Consider the following 21,549-nt stretch of genomic DNA (forward strand, 5'->3'; position numbering starts at 1 on the left):
GAGGGCTAACATTAACAATGCCAGCTCACAAAAATACCAGCCCCTACTGTACAGAGTTTATGAATATCACTATGGTTTGCAGATAATTACTAGCTTAATACCCTCCCCTCATCCCCTCCCGCCAAAATGCTTACTATTCTGATGGTGGGGGGGGGGGTCAGATCAAACACAGAAAAAAATATTTGACAAGTTATACAAAAAGAGGGTGGCAAAGTGAGACATTTTTTACCAGTTCACAGTTGTAGTAATATACAACTCTAAAACGAAAAATCATTTTGGAAATGAGAAGGCATAATGAAAACAAAGAAATAAACATACATTGAGAGAAAAGTTTCAGCTAAAGTGAAAATGAATCAAATGTAAAGTACTGTAGAATCTGGAATTCAAAAGCTATTAGATATATAATCCATTGCACTATTGGTGCAAGTTTGTTCCTTATTTTAGATTTTCAATTACTTTTTCTAGTCTAATTTTAATGCAAGCAATATATTCTGGTACCTGGGTTTTAAAATCAGGACTTCCAATTTTTTGAATTATCTAGTACATTGTGGAATAATAGCAAGTACGTGTTTGACAGAAATCAATCTGGATTAAGAACAACAACAATTCAATTTGTTTATGCTGATATGACAAACTAAGACGACATTAAATAAAAGAACTTATGTTACCTTCACTTTTTCAAGAGAGTCTTTTAACTGTTGTTCATTTCCCGGTTCCAGAGGAATACCAACAATGCTGTCTGCTTCCTCTAACCATAAAATGAACTCATTTAAATCTTTTTGCAATTCTGACAAAATATTCTTTTCTTCCTCCAGCCTACAGTAAAATAAAAAACACACTAGTGTTAATAGGGGAACTCTGTGTCATATGTAATTATATTTCAAATGCAATCTTTATTATTATAAAAATAAAAAAATCATCACTTTTTAATACAAAATATAATTCATAACTAAATGGAGGAAAAATATACAGATTATTTCACATTAACAGTAATCCTTTAAAAGCAAAACTTTACATATTTCTTCAAAATTAATCAGAAAAGAAACATCACTCATGATAAATAGAATTAAATGTATCTGAAAATAAGCTTGGAGTTTTAATTTGCAGTTCTAAACTACCTTCCATCTCAAATAATTATGATTTTTAACCCAGTCCTGCAAGAGGCCAAGAAGTCAATAGGAGTTGAAGGTGTCCACCACTCTGCGGGATGAGCCCTTTGTCACAAATGATATGAAAGCCCAACTTCAGAAACTGAAAGAAATCTAAAGGCAAAGTTTACTAAATTGGATCCCTAAAGTTAGGTCCTTAAATCCAGTGGGGATTTTTTTGGGAGTTTTTGTGATTAAGGAACTGAATTTGGGATTCAGGAAAATTAGGTTCAATTCCCACCTGTGCCACAGATTTCCTATGAACTTTGGACACATCACAATCTGGAAAATTAGGACATTAATGCTTCCCCCTTTTCCAGTGTTTGTTTGCTTTGTCTATTTAGACTGTAAGGTTTTCAGGGCAGAGGCTGTCTCGGACTGCGTATGCACTGTGACTAGCACAATGGGGGCCCAGGCATAGTTGAGAGTGCTAGCTGCAACAACTACAATACAAAATTATAATGTGGTATAAAAACAAAGAAATTCCCAGACAAAGCTATAAGGTAGAAATTAAATTTGAGATATGTATCAGAAACTTAAGGATAAAATACATTACAGGGATATTGTAAACACTCTGAATGTGACTTTCCGAAAAGTGAGTTTTTAAAAAATATTTTAAATTTAATCTGGGACTACAAAAACTAAAATACCTTAATTATAATCATATGGCTATGACATCACTACAGGATAGCGTTAAGATTGCTTAAGTGCTCTAGCTATGTATGGCCTTGCATTGTAATAGGCTTGGATTTCTTTTCAATTTAGGAAAATCAGAATTAAAGTTAAGTTTATAAGCCTTGTTTTGGGGTAACTGCTCCCCTGTGACATATTTTACCTTAAAATACTGCTAAAAACTCAGAGTACTGTTAGGTAAAGTCCCACAGGAAGAAAATCTAAGGGAAAAGGAGTTCAGGAGGGCTAACAGTTTGTCAGAAACATATTAAAGGCACAACAGCAAACTACCCCAATATGAAGGAAAGATAGAAAAAAATTATAAGCCGCCAATATATGGCTCCATCAGGAGCTCTTTAGCCTGAAAATCAAAAAGGAATCCTACAAAAAGTGGAAACGTGGATGGGTTGTTAAGAAGTACAAGAGAATAGCACAAGCATGTAGGGACAAAATCAGAAAGGCTAGTTCACAAAATAAGTTACACATAACAAGGGACAGAAAAGGCAAGAAGAAAAGGTTTTATAAATTCTTTAGGAGCAAGAAAAAGATGAAGGGAAGTATAGTGAGGAAGGAGAGCTAAAAATGGATGACATCAAGAAGGCTGAGGTGTTTAATGCCTATTTTTCTTCAGTCTTCACTAAAAAAGCTAATGACAGATACATAACACAATTAATATTAACAACTGGGGGTAGAACCACAGGCCAAAATAGGGAGAACAGGTTGAAGAATATTTATGTAAATTAGATGTATTTAAGTCAGCTGGGCCTGATGAAATTGCTTCAACTTGTTCCTTAAATGCCCTGGAATGAATCTCAGAACCATTAGTGATTATCTTTGAGAACTCATGGAGGTTTGGTGTGGTCCCAGAGGACTGGAGAAGGACAAATATAGTACCTATCTTTAAACAGAGGAACACAGAGGACCTGCGAAATTACAGACCAGCCTAACTTCGATAGCTGGAAAGACACTGGAAGAAATTATTAAACAACCAATTTGTAATAACCTGGAAGACAATAAAGAAATACGGAACAACCAGCATGGATTTGTCAAGAACTAGTCATGCCAAAACTACCAAATTTGTTTCTTTGACAGGGTTATTGGCCTAGTGGATAAGGGGGGGAAGCTATAGATGTGATATATTTTAATTTTAGTAAGGCTTCTGACATAGTCCCACATAACATCTTAAAGGCAAACTAGGGAAATGTGGCCAAGATGAAATTACTATAACCATATGCAGAGTGTATGGTATGAATGGTTTGCTGTCAAACTGGAAGAATATATCTAGTGGGCTCTGCATTGGTCTGTCTTGAGTCCGATACTATTCAATATTTTCATTAATGACTTGGACAATGGAGTGGGAAAGAGGGCTTATAAAATTTGCAGATGACACCAAGATGAGAGGGGTTGCAGGCACTTTGGAGGACAGGATTAGAATTTAAAGCGTCTTTGACACATTAGAGAATTTGTCCGAAATCAACAAGATGAAATTCAATAAAGACAAATATAAAATGCTACACTTAGGAAGGAGACATCACATGCGCAAAAACAACCTGGGGAATAACTGGCTCGACAGTAGCACTGCTAAAAGGGATTTGAAATTTTGGTGGATCATAGACTGAATATGAGCCAACAGTGAGATGCAGTTGCAAAAAGGAAGAATATAATTCTGGGGTGTATTAAAAGAGTGTTGTGTATATAAGACACAGGAGATAGCAGTCTCTAATCGGCACTGGTGGGGCCTCAGCTGGAATACTTTGTCTAGTTCTGGTATCACATTTTAAGAAATATGTGGACAAACTGGAGAGAGTCCAGAGGAGAGCAGCAAAAATGATAAAAGATTTAGAAAACCTGATCTATGAGAAAAGATTTTAAAAAAATGGTCACGTTTAATTCTGAGAAAAGAAGCCTGATAAATCTTCAGTATGATAAGGGTTGTTATAAAAAAGGATGGTGATTGTTCTCCATGTCCACAGAAGGCAGGAAGTAATGGACTTAATCTGCAGCAAGGGAGATTTAGGTTAGATAGTAAGAAAAGCTTTCCAGCTGTAAGGGTAGTTAAGATCTGAAATAGGCTTCCAAAGGAGCTTATGGAATCCCCATCATTGGAGATTATTAAGAACAGGTTGGATAGATGTGTCAAGGATGCTCTGTGTATCTTGGTCCTGCTTCATTACAGGGGGCTGTAACTGATGACCTGTAGAGGTCCCTTCCATCTCTACATTTCTATGATTCTATGTAGTCTCAGTCTTATCTCCATCTTAATATAGTTTTTGTATTGAAATGGAAACACAGAAATGGGAACGAGTGAGGTACTCCATATCCAGTTCTCTTGGACTGTCAGGAAACTTTTCTTCTGAGATATTTCCATTTGATCTTAGAAGGCAATCCCTATTCATTCCACCAGAAAAGGACAAAATTCCCACCAAGGTTCCCACCAATATTCCAGCCATCACTTTAACAGACTTCCCAAGATTCCCACTAAAAGAAGGAATCCCACAAATTCAACAATTTCTATTATTTGCCCTATATTGACAATGATCCTACGCTCTGCTCTTCCCTTCTGAGCTGCTTGGAGTTGCTATCTTGATTGTTATGATCAGGGTCAGCTAACACTTCCTCCTCCCAGCACCTGGTGTGGACATAGTACATGCTACTTGTAACCTGAGCTGCCTGTTGGTCATGTGCCTGAGTGCACAGGGGGAGAGTCAGGTCAGAGGGGGCAACAGATTCTGAAAGAAAACAGAGGGGGCAACAGATTCTATTCCAGAAATAGATACCAGCTGGAAGATTTAGTCCCTGTGAGGGAATGGAATGGTTGTGTGGGCAGAAGCCTATTCACAGGCTATTATACCTCTATTCCAGGGGTTCTCAAACTTCATTGAAACAACAAAAATTACTTCACAACCCAGGAGGGGGGACCAAAGCCTGAGCCCCACAGCTCTGGGCAGGGGCGGGGGGTGCAAAGCCTAAGCCCAAAACCACTGCTCTGGACAGGATGGCCAAAGCTGAAGCTCAAGGGCTTCAATCCCAAGCAGGGGGCCTGAAACCTGAGCTCTGCTTCCCAGGGCTGAATCCCTCCGGCTTTGGCTTCGACCCTGGGCAGTGGGGCTCAGGCTTCAGCCCTGGGCACCAGCAAGTCTAAGTCAGCCCTGGCGACGCCATTCTAAGGACACCATTTGGGGTCCAGACCCACAGTTTGAGATCTGCTGCTCTAGGCAACTGAATTTCTGGATACTTATCAAACTAATCAAAAACTAAACTTTTGAAGTTCTCCCATCACTAGTGCTTTTTTTGTGGTTGTCTCCCGCCGCCAACCACTTGAGTTTTTTAGAGTGCTGATGCTTCTTTTTGGCAAGATCCTGCAAACACTTGTATGCATGAGTAACTTTTTGTTCATGTTAATGAGCAATCCATTAACTTCAGTGTGACTACATGTTTGTTTGCAGCATGGGGGCCTTTGTGTGCATTTTGGGTATCTTTGCATTGTTGTGACAAAAATCCATGCATAATGATGCAATATCACAATCCCAATAAATATTTGCTTGTCTCCTGGCTGGGGACATGTAAAATTGATTAATAGAATACTTGGGCCCTGTGCAATTCATAACCATACACATCTCCTTTCAACCTCTCTTGGAAATCTCAATCTCTATTAATATTGTAATCATTACTTCTGCTGGTGCACTGATATGCCACATCTCTTCTCTAACATATTATTTGGGCAACTGGGGAGGGCAATCCACTAGAGATTTAGGTTTCCTCAAGCTTAATGCCTGGGTTGTACCCTCTACATTCTACTCTTTGCTAAAGGCAAATAGAACACTGCAGATTTCCAGGCCAGCATCAGTACTCGGTATGCCTCATTGGACTGTCTCTGCACTGGTTCCCTGCCCAGTTTTCAGCTATTTTCCCACAAGCTCTATGCATAGCCTGTCCCAGTGCTAGCTCTGCATGTTGTTCCCCATCAGGTTTCCCTGCTGCTCCCAGTTTGCCACATTAACATGGTTTTCCCAAAGCAAGGTTGCTTCCTGGATCAAGGTCTTTCTCCTCCCCTATTGCCAAGGGGAAGGGAACTTGTCCTCATATACACCCGAAGAGTTATAGCATTCATCACAATATTCATTTAAGACATTGATATTTGAACATGGAAGTGAATGGTAGTAGGTTAGAGGGGGGCCATGTGATGCATCTGTTAAGGGTGATTCTGCTACTGTTGAAGAGTTTAAATCGGCAGGAGGAGAAGGTTTTTTGGCACTTGGGGAGCAGGTCACAGAAACACGGTGTCTTCTTGGTGGAGGAATCTGGTGGCTGCAGGCAGTAAGTGGAGTGCTATTTAAGACCCATCATAAGCTAGAGCCTTAAGGCCTAGCAGCTAAAGTGTTTACAGAACTTGCCTGGCTGTTGGTACATAAAGGACACGATGCTTTAGGACAAAAGTTTGTGACCACAGATTGCTTGTGACACCAATTAAGCAGATTTACTTGATGATTTTTAAACCATTGTATAAATTGGAGAAAGACTAAAGACACCATTTTCAAATTTAGATTCTTAAAAGAAGTCATTTAAGTCCACACAGACAACTCACTAAGTGGTCTGACTTCAAAGATGTTCAGGTGCTTACAGCTCCTGTTGAGTTTGATGGGGGTTGCTGGCATTCACCCCATTTTGAGAAAAAGTAGGTCTTTTACTTTGTTAATTTATAACAAAAGTTAAAAATTCCATACACAAAACAAATTTCTTTTTTATGCCAGATTCACCAATAATATCTGGCAGCTTTAGACCACTCTGCAGCACCACAAACAAGTCAGAGTATGCAAAGTTTCCACCTTTCTTCGGTCCTTCTCATCAACCTGGATGAACCATCTCCATAAATTCCTCCTACAACCTCCACAAGCTACTGCATGCAAACAACAGTTTTCCATTTCCCTCCTGCCTTCCATATACCTCTCAACATATGCATTTATGTGCAAACCCCTCTCTCTCTCGTCCCCCACATTCACCCCCCCCAAACACACACACACACACACACAGTGAACCTTTCCCTCCATCCCTGTCCGTCCAGTAAGACTGGCTCAATGGAGAGCTGTTGAATGTATGTATTTACCTTATCACTGGTGCTGTTATTTCTCATAACTGAAAAGTGTGTGTTTCAAAAGGATGAAGAATAAAATCTCTTAGATAAACACATGAAGAATTGCACTCTCAAAATGGCCACCATCTCCCACCATTCTCAATGGGACAGAAATCACAGGCTGCCCTCTGTTTTAACTAGCCACTGCTACAGCTCGACTGCCCTAACTGGTGCTCTCCTATTCTATCAGGAGATGGAGAAGAGCACTGTGAATAGATGACTTGAGACAGTTGACCAATGGGAGAATGCAATCATTTTGGAAGGGGGAAAGTCTTTGTAACTTTCTGAAGGAGAAGATTATGTACTAGTCTGTGCCAAAGGAGAAATGTTCAGTTATAAAGAAAATCAGCCAAAAGTGACCCCTAATCTCCCAAACAAATTTATTCAAATCTTACCTACATGAGAAATGTGCATAGTCTACTTCTGTTGCTACTAAAATCATGTGAGACCCCCCCACACCCCAAAAGTTTAAAACCCCGTACCAAATTTCTTAAAAGATCCATTTTTAATTCAAAGTAATTTTTGGGAAGGTATACTGACATTTTTTATACATAACCAAGAGGTTGCCTTAGTGTGTTAAGTGCAACACGCAACTCTGCCTTAACTGTGGAGTTGCAACCAGCAAATATTCTTTCCAATTTTAAAAATGATTATTAAAGCAGAATAGAAATTGGTTTAGTGTCTGTTTTTCCAGACTTCAGAGTAGCAGCTGTGTTACTCTGTATTCGCAAAAAGAAAAGGAGTACTTGTGGCACCTTAGAGACTAACCAATTTATTAGAGCATAAGCTTTCGTGAGCTACAGCTCACTTCATCAGATGCTGTAGCTCACGAAAGCTTATGCTCTAATAAATTGGTTAGTCTCTAAGGTGCCACAAGTACTCCTTTTCTTTTTACTGTAAGGAGAGTGATCACTTAAGATGAGCCATCACCAGCAGCAAGGGGGGGAAAGGAGGAAAACCTTTCATGGTGACAAGCAAGATAGGCTATTTCCAGCAGTTAACAAGAACATCTGAGGAACAGTGGGGGGTGGGGTGGGAGAAATAACATGGGGAAATAGTTTTACTTTGTGTAATGACTCATCCATTCCCAGTCTCTATTCAAGCCTAAATTAATTGTATCCAGTTTGCAAATTAATTCCAATTCAGCAGTCTCTCGCTGGAGTCTGGTTTGAAGTTTTTTTGTTGAAGGATAGCCACCCTCAGGTCTGTAATCGAGTGACCGGAGAGATTGAAATGTTCTCCGACTGGTTTTTGAATGTTATAATTCTTGACGTCTGATTTGTGTCCATTTATTCTTTTACATAGAGACTGTCCAGTTTGACCAATGTACATGGCAGAGGGGCATTGCTGGCACATGATGGCATATATCACATTGGTAGATACACAGGTGAACGAGCCTCTGACAGTGTGGCTGATGTGATTAGGCCCTATGATGGTGTCCCCTGAATAGATATGTGGACAGAGTTGGCAACGGGCTTTGTTGCTTTGCCTCAAAGAAACTGCGGAACCACCTGATCAACATCCTCTACAGCAAACAGGGAAAGATTAAGAATGAGCTCTCAAAACTGGATACTCTCATAAAGAACCAGCCTTCCACACAAACTTCCTCGTGGCTGGACTTTACAAAAATTAGACAAGCCATTTACAACACACACTTTGCTTCTCTACAGAAGAAAAAGGACACTAAGCTATCTAAACTACTACATGCCACAAGGGGCTACAACAGTAGTTCCCGTAACCCACCCAGCAATATTGTTAATCTATCCAACTACACTCTTAACCCAGCAGAAGAATCTGTCCTATCTCAGGGCCTCTCCTTTTGCCCCTCCATCCCCACGAACATGATACAGTTCTGTGGTGACCTAGAATCCTATTTTCGATGTCTCCGACTCAAGGAATATTTCCAACACACCTCTGACCAACATATTAACCCACAGAGACCTTCCTACCAACACTACAAAAAGAAGGATTCTGGGTGGACTCCTCCTGAAGGTCGAAACAGCAGACTGGACTTCTACATAGAGTGCTTCCGCCAACGTGCACGAGCTGAAATTGTGGAAAAGCAGCATCACCTGCCCCATAACCTCAGCCGTGCAGAACACAATGCCATCCACAGCCTCAGAAACAACTCTGACATCGTAATCAAAAAGGCTGACAAAGGAGGTGCTGTCATCATCAAGAATAGGTCGGAGTATGAACAAGAGGCTACTAGGCAGCTCTCCAACACCACTTGCTACAAGTCATTACCCTCTGATCCCACTGAGAGTTACCAAAAGAAAGTATAGCATTTGCTCAAGAAACTCCCTGAAAAAGCTCTATGGGTTAATATGTTGGTCAGAGGTGGGTTGGAAATATTCCTTGAGTCGGAGACATCGAAAATAGGATTCTAGGTCACCACAGAACTATATCATGTTCATGGGGGTGGAGGGGCAAAAGGAGAGGCCCCGAGATAGGACAGATTCTTCTGCTGGGTTAAGAGTATAGTTGGATAGTTTAACAATATTGCTGGGTGGGTTACGGGAACCACTGTTGTGGCCCCTTGTGGCATGTAGTAGTTTAGATAGCTTAGTGTCCTTTTTCTTTTGTAGAGAAGCAAAGTGTGTGTTGTAAATGGCTTGTCTAATTTTTGTAAAGTCCAGCCACGAGGAAGTTTGTGTGGAAGGTTGGTTCTTTATGAGAGTATCCAGTTTTGAGAGCTCATTCTTAATCTTTCCCTGTTTGCTGTAGAGGATGTTGATCAGGTGGTTCCGCAGTTTCTTTGAGGCAAAGCAACAAAGCCCGTTGCCAACTCTGTCCACATATCTATTCAGGGGACACCATCATAGGGCCTAATCACATCAGCCACGCTGTCAGAGGCTCGTTCACCTGCGCATCTACCAATGTAATATATGCCATCATGTGCCAGCAATGCCCCTCTGCCATGTACATTGGTCAAACTGGACAGTCTCTATGTAAAAGAATAAATGGACACAAATCAGACGTCAAGAATTATAACATTCAAAAACCAGTCGGAGAACATTTCAATCTCTCCGGTCACTCGATTACAAACCTGAGGGTGGCTATCCTTCAGCAAAAAAACTTCAAAAACAGACTCCAATGAGAGACTGCTGAATTGGAATTAATTTGCAAACTGGATACAATTAATTTAGGCGTGAATAGAGACTGGGAATGGATGAGTCATTACACAAAGTAAAACTATTTCCCCATGTTATTTCTCCCACCCCACACCCCACTGTTCCTCAGATGTTCTTGTTAACTGCTGGAAATAGCCTATCTTGCTTGTCACCATGAAAGGTTTTCCTCCTTTCCCCCCTTGCTGCTGGTGATGGCTCATCTTAAGTGATCACTCTCCTTACAGTAAAAAGAAAAGGAGTACTTGTGGCACCTTAGAGACTAACAAATTTATTAGAGCATAAGCTTTTGTGAGCTCACGAAAGCTTATGCGCTAATAAATTTGTTAGTCTCTAAGGTGCCACAAGTACTCCTTTTCTTTTTGCGAATACAGACTAACATGGCTGCTACTCTGAAACCTCTCCTTACAGTGTGTATGATAAAACCCATTGTTTCATGTTCTCTGTATGTGTATATCAATCTCCCCTCTGTATTTTCCACCAAATGCATCCTATGAAGTGAGCTGTAGCTCACGAAAGCTTATGCTCAAATAAATTTGTTAGTCTCTAAGGTGCCAGAAGTACTCCTTTTCTTTTTTCCAGACTGTTTCAGTATGATGGTTACGGCCAGAAGGAAAGTCAGAAAAAGCAAAGACATGAAAGCTATTTGAAACTACGTCACGATTTATTTACGGTGAGAAGGACTTTTTAACCTGATATGCTTCCTGATAGATGAGCAAAATGGATGTTATTTTCCTTTACAGGAGGCTTGTAAATAAGCTTTAGGCAAAAGAGACTCAACAATAAAGTGCCAGCTTCACACCATTTAACAAAAATCCTTCCAAACAATTATTTTAAAATATATATCTTATATGACAAATAATTTAGAATTTGACAGATTTAAGAGTTTACCTCAAGCAAAATAAGAATACAGAAATTCCAAAAATGAATATCAGTCTCTTGGAAACTTTGACTTAGATTAGAATAATTTTGGAGATTTTTTCCAAAACATTCTAGATATATGAGAACGAGCCTCTTATTTTAATCCCTTCAATTAAACTTTTAGAATAATTTCTTCTCTCTAATTCATAGCACTCAGAAAAATGTGTTCAACTGATTTCAAGCTTCTAGCATGGATTTTTCTCCTTCACATGTCACGACAGCTGCTTCACTGTTTTACTGTGAGGGGACGGAAGAAAAACAGGAGTATTCCTTTTATATGATAAAATACAAGTCTGAAAACTGATAGAAAGAAAACTTCTATTTGCCACCTAAATAACTCATTTGTATCATCAATGGGAGAAACACAGATCAATCAGCAGTGAAAAGGTACCAACAGGGGAACCGACTTTGAGAGTTGAATTGAAATTTCTAGTATAACAAGAGACAGGGAATCATAAAACTATACAGTATAGCCATGAAGTTTTTATAAGTCAACACTATTCATTTACAGTGAATGAAGTATTTCCATTACACAAGGGGAAGAAAGACTAAAACTGCTTCAAAATCGAACCTGAGGTAGTCACCTGGTGCCTATGTACTATCTGATATACTCCACTGCCTGGCCAGTTGACATGCTCTCTCATTCACAAATGCAGACCAGGTTGTTATGCTTTCACCAAGCTTTTCTTACAAAATAGCAGTCTTATAGCAAGAAGAAACTTCTGTCACTTCGCTCCTCAGCCCAGTCTCACCTTCTGAGCTTCCCTTCTGACCTACCCCTTGCTTATATCCTCCCAATTCCCTCATTAGCCCAGTGATTACACCCCAGGTGCTCCAGTCATTACAACCCAGGTGCTCATAATCCCTCCAACATAATTAACTGCCTCCAGCTGAGCCTGACAGCTATCAGGGTGCTGCTGATAGTGCCCTGTCACAGAGGTATAAAATTAAACAGTTTGAAAATACTACTTTCCAACCAAGCTAGCAACACTATTAAAATTTACCTTCCTTCCATCGCTGTAACACAATGCACATCCAGTTTTGCTATGACCATATACAATTTATAGGTTGAACTTGGTGTAGTAAATTTGTTTCTTTTATAGGAATTTAGGTTAATATGTTCTACTGGAGCCAATATATACGTAGGCTTGAAAGGATTAGATTTCTACCAGTAAATGTCTATTTCGCTGTACATACACAAACTGACAAAAATATTTCCATCAATAGTAATCAAAATGTACAGAAAGGCAAAATAAGAAAAATGCCACTTGAGACATTATTAGGGTTAGATTTAAGGATATTTACTTTGTATATTTTATATGTAATGTTGTCAATTTGTGTTGTAATGGTTATAGAGCTTTAACTTTATGAATCTCAACATCTGCTGTCATTAAATAATTATTGTCTGACCCCTCCAATAATTTCCCACAACTGTGAAAATTGTACTTAGAACTCAATTTTGCACGGCTGTGAAAATGTAAATGAATAAACATCAGAAAAAATGCTTAAAAATAAATATCGGTATTATCCCAGTAGTACAACACATCCAATTACAAAGCCAAGTTGCTGACAGGTTGGTATAACAGTACAACCACATGATACCTCCTACCACCAACACTTTAGCCTCAAGCCAACTGTTCTCCACCAGTGACTGAGAAGATTGCTGTGGTTCACAGATGAATCCAAGCAGATGCAGCCAGTACACAGGGGTGTGCGCGCACACACACAAATCTAAATCCATCCACCAAGAGAACAAAAACCTCTTACAGCCTTTTTACTCCTCCAACATCAATGCAGCAGAATTAAAGCCAGCAGAGCTAATACTCACAGAGAGCCAGTTAATCAACCCATACTTCCTGGTCCATACTCTGAACCCAGGAATCTCCCCCTGTGAAACACTTTGAGAGGGAGAGGGGGGAAGAACCCACACCCAGATGTAAAAGAAACTAACACATTAAGAAGCCTGCACTACCATGAAGTCATGACCAGCCTGCACTATCCAGCTTGCCATATCCCAGATTTTGACTCCACCACACTCTCCACAGTTCAAGAGGCTCTGAAAAATATTATAGCTACCACCTATAAAAGAGGTGCATGTATCTCCTGGATAGTGAAAGCCATTGAAGAACAGCTGCATCCCCTACTAATGGAAATTATAAATGTCTCTTTCAGAAAAGCACAGTTGTCAAACTCCTTGAAAAATTACAACCATCCACTCAATCCTCAAGCAAAACAACACTGGATTCCCCTGATGCTCTCTCCAGTTACTGTCCGATCTCCAACTTCCCATTCCTGGGGAAAATAATTGAGCAAGTCGTAACTACCAAGAATCCATTCTTCCTCTAAAATACTAAGTGCACATCTGGAGTAGGAAAAATCTTAATATAAAGCATACTGATGTTACCAAATAATTATGTATAACCAGCATGCATTTTCATTGCCTCCTGACAGCATAGTTTAAAAATACTTTATACTGGCATTTGTAAGTTGAAGTGTTATTTCTTTGTTTACCAACAAATTTAAGGTTTTGGCAGAATTTTATTCAAGCAAGTGGTAGTAATAATAATGAATGGGGTATTTAAAACTCTGCATCTGCAATTAAGTGCTGGATATTTTATTTTTAAAGTCATCTCAACGTATTTAGATAACAAAAAGCAGTGGCTTCTGTTTGAAATATTGGATAGGTAACAGTTTGCATTATAAATGTTCTTAATGCATTTTCAGGAAGTGGACAGCAATAATTTTGGTTGTAAAAACACATATAGTGAAAAGGAGAACATCAAAATGTATTAACTAAGTTAATAAGTGGTTAAAGTACTTTGAAACAGGAGCAAGGGCTCTTGCTGCACCAACCAAATCAGAGGGGAAGGTAAGGAAAAGTGCTTTTCTGCCAAGCAAAGGAGGGGAGTGGACTCTCTGCTTTGAGTTCTGAAGGAAACTCTCTTTCCTCCTCCCTCTTTCCCACACTTCCTTTACTCAAGTTTGAATCTAGAATGGACAGCTGGCTTTCCAGGAGGCCTGCAAGTGCCTTTCTTGAGAGCATCACTAGCTACATACTGGCAGTTATCTTTGAAAACTCATGGAGATTGGAGGAGGTTCTGGATGATTGGACAAAGGCAAAGATAGTGCCCACCTTTTAAAAGAGGGAAGAAGGTGAATCTGGGGAACTACAGACTGGTCACCCTCACCTCAGTCCCTAGAAAAATCATGGATCAGTCCTCAAGAAATCCATTTTGAAGCACTTGGAGGAGAGAAAGGTGATTAGGAACAGTCAACATGGATGGATTCATGGGCAAGTCATGCCTGACCAACCTTATTACCCTCTATGATGAGATAACTGGCTCTGAGGATATGGGGAAAGCAATGGACATGATATATCTTGACTTTAGCAAAGCTTTTGATATGGTCTCCCACAGTATTCTTGCCAGCAAGTTAAAAAAGTATGGATTGAATGAATGGACTACAAGGTAGATAGAAAGCTGGCTAGAGTGTTGGGCTCAATAGGTAGTGATTAATGGCTTGCTGTCTAGTTGGCAGCCAGTATCAAGTGGAGTACTGGGGCGGTACTGGGGCGGTACTGGGGCTGGTTTTGTTCAACATCTGCATTAATGATCTGGATGATGGGATGGATTGCACCCTCAGCAAGTTCGTGGATGACACTAAACTGGGGATGGAAGTAGCTATGCTGGAGCATAGGGATAGGGTCCAGAGTGACCTAGACAAACTGGAGGATTGGGCCAAAAGAAATCTGATGAGGTTCAACAAGGACAAGTGCAGAGTCCTGCACTCAGGATGGAAGAATCCCATGCACTGCTACAGGCTGAGGACCGACTGGCTAAGTGGCAGTTCTGCAGAAAAGGACCTGGGGATTACAGTGGATGAGAAGCTGGATATGAGTCAACAGTGTGTCCTTGTTGCCAAGAACGCTAATGGCATATGGGGCATTGCCAGCAGATCAAGGGAAGTGATTATTCCCCTCTATTAAGCATTGATGAGGCCACATCTGGAGTATTGCATCCAGTTTTGGGTCCCCCACAAATTGACGAGAATCCAGTGGAGAGCAACAAATATTATTAGGGAGCTGGGGCACGTGACTTATGAGGAGAGGCTGAGGGTACTGGGGTTATTTAGTCTGCAGAAGAGAAGAGTGAGGGAATATTTGACAGCAGCCTTCAACTATCTGAACGGGGGTTCCAAAGAGGATGGAGCTAGGCTGTTCTCAGTGGTGACACATGACAGAACAAGGAGCAATGGTCTCAAGTTGTAGTGGGGGAGGTCCAGGTTGGATATTAGGAAAAACTATTTCACTAGGAGGATGGTGAAGCACCAGAATGGGTTACCTAGGGAGGTGGTGGAATCTCCATCCTTAGAGGTTTTTAAGGCACGGCTTGACAGAGCCCTGGCTGGGATGGTTTAGTTGGGGTTGGTCCTGCTTTCAGCAGGGGTTGGACTAGATGACCTTCTGAGGTCTCTTCCAACCCTAATCTTCTATGATTCTATGATACACCTTTCATAGAATCACGGAAGGGGGCTCTCGGACTACTTCCCCAGGAAGCATTATGCTTTCCAGAGACTGAAGGAGGGCCCTGTATATTTTGCAACTGTGCAGACAATCAATTCAGTTCTTAGTTGCTCTGGCCCAAGGACCCAGGAAACTTTAATTTGCCTTTGTCCATGGCCACGGAATTTGATGTTTTTCCAAGACAACATGGAATTCAGCATTTTTGCCATGAATTTGCTGTTTCACTCCAGCCTGCTGCCCAACATTTTTGTGTCTTTCAGATCTTCAGCTACCTCTTGCTCCCCAGCTTTCCACACAAGAGGGAGATAACTGGAGTACAGAGAATGCTCTCTGCACTCTTCTATGGCAACAAGTAGCAGGGTTCTGCAGGCTCTGAACTGAAGTCTAGTTTGCAGCCACAGATCAGCGAATGAGCTGTGGTTCCTAAAGAATAGATCAACACAACTGGCCTGAGGGAGATGCATTGTTGAACCTAGCTAGAAGCTCCTCACTTTCTCTAGTGCAGGTGGTGCTAGGGAAGGAGGTTTTGAACTAGGCTTCCTGGATGACAGCCCAGGAGACAAGGCCATGGAGTAAAGTTGGCCCCTCTGGAAAGCACAGTGAAAAATAAAATCCCTGAAAATAATTACTGACAAAATTTACATCAAATTAGTATTTTCAATTACGAGCCAGAGTTGAGAGACTTTGATTAGGAGCTGGAGGCTAGGAAGGAAACAGAATAAATTAACCTTGCCAATGGCATTTACGGATTGCTGCCATGGAACATTGTGTCACAGAACAAAAAGGTGTCTAGGTATAATGTATCCAGCCACCTCATCATTAGGCCACTAGCACTGATCCTAGCAGCAGCAGAGACACCCTTAACTGCTTTGGGTGTGCAATTATGCCTCCCACAAACAGGCATGTAAGGGAAAGATAGGGTTCCTCATAGCCTCTTGTCCTTCTAGCATCCCTCCATTACAGATGGAGGCATAATTTTGCCCATTATATACAACAATGATTTACATCTCTGTAAACTGATTAGAGAGAGGTTTTCATAGTACTTACTCACACTAAACCATACAGGGCCAATTCTGAACTCAGATACAAACATAAAGTTCTCAGTACCATTGCTACAAGTTGAAAATATATATCTGACAGCAGAATTAAGCCTTATTTTGCCTCACCGAATGATTCTGACTTCTTTCCCAAGCTCAGTCCAATCAACAGAAGGACTTCTACTGATGTCATTGGGCTTTGGATCAGGCCCATATTGACCTCAACATGGACTTTCTTCTGGTACAATATTCTGTATCAAATATCACCTAGCAACACTGTTTCTAGAGGAGAATATTGCAACCATAGATCGTATTACTTTCCTTCAAATGGTAGTTTTGTGTTATGATTGCCATTTGCTATAATTGCTGAATAGAGCAAAACCATTTGTAATGAAACAGGTGAAATTATCACAGCCATCTAGCACACAAAAAATATACTTCATAATGAAAAAAATTCTCAATTAGTAAAATTTTCATTTCTCACATTACACTTTGCCTTGAAGCTAAAACATTTACTATTGTGTTTTACAGTACAGCACTTAATTAGATTGCAGCAAAACAAAGATTCTATAGCTATTTACAAAATGAAAATTTGAAATGGTCATTATTAGATAGATACTTTTAACTTTGTTTCACTTTTTTACTTTTGTAATTTATTAGGAAGGGCAAATTATTTAATCAGCAAGGTAATCAAATATCAACAGGAATTCAATGCCAGTCAGTGGCATATACCTTAGGGACAGAAATATGCTTGTAGACAACTGGAATTTTTGAGACTCCAGAGGCCAAAATTAAACCTTGGAACAATAAATAGTGAACTTGGAGTTAGCACTGCAGAACACTATCAAAAGAAGTGTTATTTCTGACGAGGGCCAAACACGTTGTAGCACTGGTGGGTGCTTTTGCATGTTCCCCAAACCTTACACAGATCTTTCAGTGCAGTTCAGTACTGACCTGCCATAGCCCTGCTCTTCCAAAAGTTGCTGCTCTACTAAGCAGAAGTTAGTTTTATATTGGAACTAATGGGTATTGTTTTTTGGTATGGCAACTGGCTAATGTTGAACAACATTTAAACTTGAATAGCAATCCCATTTTAACCTGTGATATCTGAGAGATGCAAGTCTCTGCATGTGAAATACCTTATTTGCCACCTAGTTCTCAAATATTTTAAACAAAGAGGATCCAAAATAAATTACTCTAATAATGTCACAAATGTGTGATTCCAATGTTAAAGAAAGGAAAAAAATGGTCAAAATGAGTGTGAAAGTTAACAAAAATATTAATGAAAATTACAATAAATATAATGATTGGGAAATTTGCCAGGATGATAAAGCGAGAGATGGAAATCCTGCATTTAGCTACAGAACACAGACAATAGCAATGCAAAGTTCCTCTCATACCACCTCTCTGGTATGCTTCTGTCCTGACTAAGCTAATCAGTTGTACGTGTGAGAGAGTAAAATGTCTGTGTTTATTCAACACTTTAGAGAAAGATATGGTCTGAGCACAGAACTATAATGACAGAAAGACTGAAGGCTTTGTCTCCAACTTTATTCATATCTTTGGGGAAGTCATTTCCTTTCCCTCTCTGTCTCAGTTTCCTTGTCTGAGGGTAGTACTAACTTACCTCCCAGGAATCTTGTGTTTTTTAATTTTTGGAAAGTTCTTTAAAGATGAAAAATACTATCTCAGAACAAGATACAAAAAATCACCAGTTCAGGATCTTTGTGGTTGATGTTGACACTAGGAAACTGAATTGTGACTCATTTCTCACAGTTTAAACAGGCAGCATATAAGAAAATTTTAGCCCACCAGTAACTGGCTGCCTAATGAAAACCTTTGATCCCCATGTGACTCACATTGGCCATCTCATCTAGTTCACAAAATGTATTTCCAATAATAGAAAAGCAGCAGCAGCATTCACCAGCAGATTGAGAGCATGAAAACAATTTTGAAGTTAAATCTATTTTAACTTGAATGTTTGGCTTTTCCAAAAAATAAGAATTCTAAAGTATGCTGTGTTGGTCCCAGGATATTATTTTGTCTCTCTCTCCAAAAGAAATTGGTCTAATAAAAGGTATAATCCTCACCCACCTTTTCTCTTTAATTTTAGAGCAATAATTTCTGTGCTGTTCATCACTGATACTGAATTCTAATATGGAAATAGGTCTATTTGGTTTCATATATACTCTGAGTTATATATATATAAAATCTACACATGCAAATATTTACTCGACACAGGTGCCAACTTTTGTTTGTTGGTTGGTTGTTTTAAACTTATCAACAAATTATTCTGAAATAATTAACTAGAAATTAAACACGCACTAGACTACTGCCAAACTGCTGTGAAGGAGAAAAGAACATGGGGAGATAAAAGTAGTGTGTGTGTGTGGGGGGGAGAATACACAAAACGACGCAAATGGTGAGTGGCATGTACAGCAGAGTAAACCAATTAATTTGTTGAATGGAAGAGAAAGAAAACAGAAAGGACCAGAATTCACAGCAGCGTTCCTGTCAGGTGGCACTAAAGGAGTGGAATTTGCTTGTATCCTGGAATTCACTTAAAGTGGGGGAGTCCCAGTGGATGCAGAGCAGGTGTAATGAAAGTCATGAGACAAACACCTCTCTTGAACCATGCTGCCATTTTAACCATCCACCATGCTTTGATAAAATATGTACATTTTGCTATGGAAAAATTCAAAAATATGAGAGTAAAATTATTGCACTTGAGAGTATCTTAAAATATTTAAGAGATGTCATACCTCATAGCAGAGGCAACAATTGGCATGATCCCCCTCCCTTCCCTCCCGTTACCTTTTTTAGAGTCTGCTACATCCTTTTTATTTAATGTTTAAAACTTTTCCAAAGCATAAAGCTGAAGGAAATGTTTTTACTTTCTGATTCCACATTGTCCATGGCTGCTCTATTTTAAATATGTATCAAAAGATTAAATTTTACTATCTGTACGAACAATATGTAATTCTTCCAGCATAATCAGCTTTTCAACAATGCTTTAATGAATATTTACATTATGCATAATACATACACACAGTTTTCAGAATCCAAATAAAAGATAATTAGGTTCCATGAGCTCTTTTTATTTATGTTACTCAGGGACAGTATGTAGTAATCTATTTAATAGGTTCATTGGAATTAATGGGAGTTGCAGGTGCTCAAAACTTCTCAAAATTTGTCTTTTGTCTGCTAAAACATTAATTTTATCATAAAACTTTCCTTATGTTAACTGGAACAGCTAATCACATACAGGAAGTTATATCTCTATGGATGTTTGTGACTTCTAAACTAAAGAACAGGTATATAATAGCCATTACTTTTAGGGTGACAGAACCAAGTGCATGTAATTCTATATTAATGTTATCTTACGCTTATAGACCACCTTAGTTCCCACAGGGTCTTTAAAGGGCTTTACAGATAGCAGATTGCTTATTTCCTTCACCACTGAAATGTAGCCACTTTGCGTGATGGAAGACAACAACCAAACTATACTAGAGATGCACAGAATTTCATACCCATTTGAAACTGCAAAGGGAGTATTAGGTAGATAGAATGCAATTACCCGAGCTGGAAGTTAGCCAAGACTTGGAGCTAACACTTCTACTCTTGGTTTTGTTTCGGGTTTTTTAAGTTTCTTGGGATTTTTAATGATTCCTAGCGACGAAGACATGGATTTTAAATATCACCTGTAACAATACTTCCAGCTGTATAGCATCATGTAGGACCATTCAGAGACACTAGTTCAGAGCCAATTCAAAGCAAAAGGTGTTGCTTACTGAGTCACCAACCAGGTTATTACAGCACCCAAGTGTTTCTGGCATCCATCTCCCTACCAAGGAAGGACTATTCACTACAATACATTTTCAAGTGCTTTATCCAAACTAGTCTGTAGTGATGGCACTACCATCAATTCCACTGGGAGACTTCCTTAGCCTAGTCCATTTCTGTTAGGAACATTTTCCCTGCTACTCAGCATAAATTTGTCCTAACTTTTCCCTATTTTGTCTACAAATTTCTCTAGTTCTTCCTTGGTTTTACTACATATTCATACATTTGTACACTTCATCACATTTCTTCCCAACTGCCCTGTGCTGTCAATCATAACTTAACCAAAGTGTATCCATTTTTCCTCATAAAAGAAAATTCCTTGAGACCTCAGCATTTTTATTGCTCTTCTCTTAACTTCCCTCAATTTGACGATAGATTTCTAGTAAACTCGTGCCCAGAAATTAATGTATACCCCAAGCATGTATAAGAAGGGAGTATTACCCTGTAATTGCAAAATGACCACACTGCAGCTGTAGTACAAAATTATCTGACCCCTTCTGTAGCCATATAATATTGAAAAGCCTTGTTTCTTGTCAAACTCTTACCCTTTGGTCTTCTACGACTTTACCCATTTCTGGGTTTATCTCAGATATATTACCTGGAATTGTTCAAATTAAATCTCATTTTGTTTCTTTCTCTTCATGTTTTTAAATCACATAGGGCCCTTGGTATTATTTCACTGACTGGATGTGGATTTGAAACATTTACCCACTTTAAAATTATAGGCAAATATAATTCATGTGTTCCCTCTTCTATGAATGTGCTCCCTTATCCTTTATGAATAAAGAAATTAAAACTGGATCAAATCCAGTGGTACCATTCTATGAACCTTCCACACACCGCTGGCTGTCATTGTCCTGATATCATAGTCTTTTTGTAAGGTTTTTTTTATACACATTAATATTCTTTTCCAATTATATGTGTATTTATTTTTCAGTTACTGTTTTGAAAAACAGTATCAAATGCTTTGTTAAAAATAAAAATATATTATATCTCCTACTTTCCGCATCTTCACTAACTTGGTACCAGTATCATGGTGAGATGGAAATTCATTGTGAATAGCATCAAGTACTTAAACATTCTACCTACACATAACTGAGACTGTTCATGAAAATTTTTGTGGAAATCTGTAGCCAGAGGAGAA

At 39.3% G+C, this 21,549-nt stretch overlaps 1 protein-coding gene across 10 annotated transcripts in view; it reads right to left on the reverse strand.

The window, feature by feature from the left end:
- DMD (dystrophin) overlaps positions 1 to 21,549 on the reverse strand; it is a 1,935,994-nt gene that overhangs the window by 704,818 nt on the left and 1,209,627 nt on the right. For all 10 annotated transcript variants that reach the window (XM_043505382.1, XM_043505371.1, XM_043505378.1 and 7 more), the window contains one exon: positions 669 to 816. In XM_043505382.1, the coding sequence (XP_043361317.1) occupies positions 669 to 816 (148 nt within the window). The remainder of the gene's footprint in view (positions 1 to 668; positions 817 to 21,549) is intronic.

Source organism: Dermochelys coriacea, chromosome 1, assembly GCF_009764565.3.
Source record: "Dermochelys coriacea isolate rDerCor1 chromosome 1, rDerCor1.pri.v4, whole genome shotgun sequence".
Lineage (NCBI taxonomy): Eukaryota > Metazoa > Chordata > Testudines > Dermochelyidae > Dermochelys > Dermochelys coriacea.